Consider the following 5,268-nt stretch of genomic DNA (forward strand, 5'->3'; position numbering starts at 1 on the left):
TCCAAGTTATCTAATGGTGTTTTTAATCAGTTACGGAGTAACTAACTACGGTTCAATGTAATTCAGTATATTTCTTAAGTTGCTGGCCAAGCCAACGCACGGTGGTCCAGTGGTAGGGCAGTCCAGCGGGACAATACCGCCAGGGTTCAATCTAGAAAAAACAGGGTACACACATGTGTGCGTTTGGTGGTACTGCACGTTTTCTTAGCATGTATACGTGTGGTGTGAGTGTGGAGGGTGTGGGTTGTGTTGTATCTAATTAAAAAAAAAGCTCCATATCTATCACTCACTCAGCGCAAGAAACGGAGGATGGTGATGGTAAAGATCGTGACCACGCCAAGTGAAGATTGTCTGCTGGGCGGCTCCTTTTTGTCACTATCTTGTTGGGTTCTTTCTGCTCCGCGTTGGTTGTGTCTTTACGCCTGGTACTGTGTTTTCTGTTGGCCATCTGTTTTGGCCCTGTGTTTCCTTCTGCTAGTCTGGCCGTGGTTCAGCTAGTTTCCTCTGTTTGTGTTTGTGTTTCTGAAATGAAAATGGATGGGGAAAAACATTTCTTCTTTCACGAGATCCATAGAGGCAGATGTATAAGAGGAAAGATGGACATGCAACTGAAAGAGTAGGATGGGCTATTGAGCTGTGCGATGAGGATTTTGGTTGAAAGGACGGAGGGTTAGTTGCGATTGTGAATCGCAATGATCTAACGGCGACACAATAATGCGCAAAGTTTGGGTCTCTCCGTTGTCCTTACAGAACCCTCAACAGGATAGAAAAAACTGCCCACGAACGAACGTGCAGGGTCTGGGAGGAGTCGAAGAGAACAGTTTGATTTACGAAGAAACCATCGTATTGAAAAGGAACGCGGGTTATTGCTGCAGAAGTACGTTTCATTAGGTCAGATCTGAGTCTGTCGCAGAGAGGACGGAATAATGAGGAGGCAAATATACTTTACTATTTAGCTTTCTTCAAAATTGACATAATCCTATTTATTATGGTCTCCTCAGTTGTCTGAGAATTGAGACCAACTTCATACCAAGTTTCAAACGAGCCAAAGTCACTTCAAATCTTTTTTTTTTTTGGTTTTAAAAGAATAAAAACAAGTTCAATCAAAGCTGCCGCCAATCGTATTGACCCTGCCAGCTCCAAAGCTCTAGCAAACGCATTTCGATCCATGAACACACACAAAAAAAAAAAAAAGACATACCCAGTGCAGAGAGCTCTAGCTCTACGTGGGATGGAAGAGTGTTAGTGGAAGCCCTCGCCTGTGCAATGCGAGGAGACCGCGACTCGAACCCAGAACCTTCCCTCTGCTGCATGCATGGCCCACCCTTCGATCCATGAACACAATACATGATATCAAAACTTAAAACAGAAAATCAAACATATCGGCAGAACAATCTCATCGAGAAACCAAACCTGCTCATTGCAGCTAGCAAACAGGCAAAATAAATCACGACAATACATCCGGAAAATCTCAATTCTTAGGAGCTAGATAGAGTTGATTCATTTTTGGAAAACAGTGTTCTCATCAGGTCTGCAAAACATGACATAGACGCTCTGAACTTGAGACAACTAACAAAAAAAGGAAGAGTAATATTTAATAGGCCACACATTTCAGCGGAGGACCATCCATGAGAATGCTCTAAGCTGCAGCGCCCTTGCCCTTCTTGCGCTGAAGCTTCTTCATGTAGAACTCAAGCTCTTTACCCTCAAGGATGTACCTGTTATACAAAAAAAAGTGTATTGTAAGGAGCTGCCTGCAATATAAGTGAAAATAAGGGGACAACTTCCATTCTACTTGAAGCCTAGAAGGATAAATTTGTGACAGCAGCCAACATATCTAAAATGTCTAGACTCACAGTGATTGTAACATAAAGAGTATAAACAAACATTGAGCTTTAAGCTACAAAAGTTAAATGGTACACAAACAGATAAGCTGCTCTAACAAAAACAAAGAAAGTCTGGTGGAAGTCCATTATTTCTTACCCATCAGCTCGGCCACACTGTCCAGGGCGGGAAGAAATGCACGCCAGCAACCTTCCACTGCTAAATTGCTCTTCAATGTGAGCGTCAAGCTCACGTCCCTTCTGACGCTCCTCAAGCTTCCTGTTGACATGGTTGCTCTTCTTTGTTTCCTCAGCTGCTGCCTCACCCTCTTGTCCCTGGATGAATGAATCTCAAACAATAAGTGATCCACCAGAGGAAACATAACAGACACTAAAGATAGAAAACTAATTAACTATAGATCTCTGCTTTATGGAAATACTTCAAGCAAAATATATTAATAAAAACAATCAAATTTAACATTTTCCATACAGAAATCTAAAACTCATAGTGCAAAAACATGCAATTCAAATGTGAAACGTGGATAAGAAAAGAAAAGTTCTAAGAATCTGCAAGGCACGGGAGTAGACAATATAAACATACAAGAATGAGGTGAGTCAGTTGTCTTTAAAAGAGAGAACAAAAAGAGCTGATATTTGCTAGCTACAAAACATGATGTATGAACTATGAAGCCAATCCCTTATTAAAAACATTTAATAGTAAATAGTGAGAAGCTGTGTTGCAAGAAATAATACCTCAGCAGATTCCTTCTTTGCAGCAGGAGCCTTTTTCTTCCTACCGATGTCAACTCCATAGTGAGTGAGGTACCACTGCTTGAATGGGGCAGCATCAACTTGCACAATGGCACTCTTCACAAGGGTTTGAGTCCTCACAAGCTCATTGTTTGATGCATTGTAGACCACGTCGAGGATACGGGTCTTGCGGGTAACAGCTTCACTTCCCCATGAGTAGTTACCAGTATCCAGGCGAAGAGCCCTCCACTTCACATTACCTCCACGAACACGAACCCTCCTCACTGTCTTGTTGCTTGACAACTTGGTGTTGGCCGGCTGGCGCCCAAGCTCATACCTTCAAGAGAATTGACAAACATAATAAATCTCTGAACAAAGTCCTCACATATACCTTCTAGAGAATTGACAGACATAATAAATCTCTGAACAAAGTCCTCACATAGTATTGCAGGACACGATGAAGCCACATCAATAAACAACAATTTTAAGCTAATACTTCAAAAGAAGCTGATGACACCAATTCAATTTACCAAAATTTGCACATCTGATCTAGAATTCTGGTGTTGCCTCAAACACAGTACAAACGTGTTGCAATACAAATACATATCTATGATTATATACGTAATTAAGATGAAAATGCCTATTCTGAAACATGGTTACAAATATGATAATTCTCACCACATATCCCCTTAACAATTCCGAGAAGCTCAGTTGGTCACCTTCGAGAAAATTGAAAAATAGACACTGAATCAACAAATAAAATTACTTATACACCGTCAAGGCTGACATTTCATTGTAATCATCATGGTAAACGATTTAACAGACACAGATAATTTTTAGACAATAATCTAACCAAGTAACCACATAGTTAAGGGGTGTCATCTAAAAGCGCAAAAGATCACTGGAGGTCACCTAATGACATCGAGAGAGAAAAAAACATTCCTCGATAAAACTCAGATCAATTAATACCGCCATAACCACTTCAAGATCAAAGTTAACTACGCTAGGACCGCTGATCTAATCAAGCAGCAATCTAAACTACAAACCGAAAGCACACATACATGAATCAAAACGAGAGAACAAAGGGAAGAGAAACAGTCATTACTTTCGCTTCTTCCTCCAGGCCTTTTGCTTTCCACCGGTGGCCCGGCGCTTGTGCATCGAGTCACGCGAGATGCCTGCACGGACACATCCACATCAACCGCCGAAACGCCCATTAGCATCGCTCAAAACGGGGAACCACCGCGGCAGAATCGCTCAAACCGGAGAACCGGCGTCACAGAACAAGCAGAGCGAGAAGCGAGGAAAGTGGGATCTCACCCATGGTGGCGGCGGTGGCTTGGCTCCGCTGCTTCTCCTCCTCCTCCTGGTCCGCCTGCGCCGCCGCACTTCAGCTTGGGTATCACAAGGGAGAGAAGGAAACCCTAGGGTATGGGGTTTATATAAGGGGGGCGGCTCGGCTGAGGGTTAGGGCTTATTCACAGGCACCGGTGGGCTGATCCGACGGTCGTGATAAGAGTGAGGCTGGCAGCGGCCATTTCTCAGGACGAATCAGCCCAGTTGGGCCCATCTGTCTCACTAGGACAGGCCCGAATGAGAAGCGGCCTCGTTTGTATTGCATTGTATTCCTTTTTTTCGAGCATCATCCTATTTTTTTCCTTATTTATGTACTGGGAGGAAAAAAAAGAAGGTCATCTCCGAGAGTTTTTAATAATCCACTCCTAAAATATAGGAGATAGTTTTACATTAAGAATCGTATACTATTTCTAAAATATCATAACCCCTTTTATATATTTTTCTCTCTCATACATTTACATCAGGAACCCTTTGCTACTCCTTATTCTTTTCCACACCCTTCCACCTATTGACCAACCGATACGCATGGTAAAGCACTATTCACGCGACCGCTACTACATGCAAAGTTACGCATGATGGGGGAGGATTTCCCAAGTGCGTAAATTTTAGGAGCATGAATTAGAAGTTGTTGGAGAGGTTTTGTTTTCATCTTGCTAAAAATTAAGGATTAGAAATAAAAATAGGATACTCTTGGAGATGCTCTTATTATCTTCGTTTGTATTCTTTTTTATCTCCGTTTGAATTCCTTTCGATCCTCTAAAAAAAGACATGTTCTATTTAAATTAAAAATTATAAATTAGTGGTTATTTTTTTTACTGGTCCTATGAGAAATACAGTTTATTTATATAAAACAGACAGGATTGTGATGTAATGGAGGTGAGAAAACGGTTACGCACACTGCACACAACAACACTTTCTATTGATCATGCGCGTGAGGATTTATACGGGATACATGAAGTCCCTTTGAACGTAAATCACCTAGTCAAGTCAGAGGTAATCAAGCCTAAAGAATAGCTTTACACTTACATACAACGCTAAGCTAACAGCGCCTGCAGTGCGATCGTGGTTGCTGCCTGGAGCCCTGGAGGAAGGAGCCAAGGATGGACAAACTGTCAAGAAATTGCCTAAACTGTTGAGTAGCCAAACCATTTGTAAAAAAAATAGTTTTTTTGTATGAAAAAATGTGTTTTGTATCATGTAAACCAAAAGCAGCAACATGTAGCGACCCCATTGGCTACTCCTTGATACCACAGGATAGACGCAGTATCTAGACATTGAACGGCGAGCCAGTACTTTCCGGTAGTCGGCATCTGAATATGCAACGACTGGAGATAACCCC

General features: G+C 41.9%; 1 protein-coding gene across 1 annotated transcript; it reads right to left on the reverse strand.

The window, feature by feature from the left end:
• Positions 1-1,396: 1,396 nt before the first annotated feature.
• On the reverse strand, positions 1,397-4,000 carry LOC136464402 (small ribosomal subunit protein eS8). Its single transcript, XM_066463354.1, has 5 exons — positions 3,894-4,000; positions 3,679-3,751; positions 2,577-2,910; positions 1,984-2,159; positions 1,397-1,718 (listed from the first exon to the last, which is right to left on the reverse strand). Exons 1-5 carry the CDS (start codon positions 3,895-3,897, stop codon positions 1,640-1,642), a joined length of 666 nt encoding a protein of 221 aa, XP_066319451.1. The 5' UTR covers positions 3,898-4,000; the 3' UTR covers positions 1,397-1,639.
• Between the last annotated feature and the right edge of the window lie 1,268 nt (positions 4,001-5,268).

The sequence above is a fragment of the Miscanthus floridulus genome, chromosome 7 (genome assembly GCF_019320115.1).
Source record: "Miscanthus floridulus cultivar M001 chromosome 7, ASM1932011v1, whole genome shotgun sequence".
Lineage (NCBI taxonomy): Eukaryota > Viridiplantae > Streptophyta > Magnoliopsida > Poales > Poaceae > Miscanthus > Miscanthus floridulus.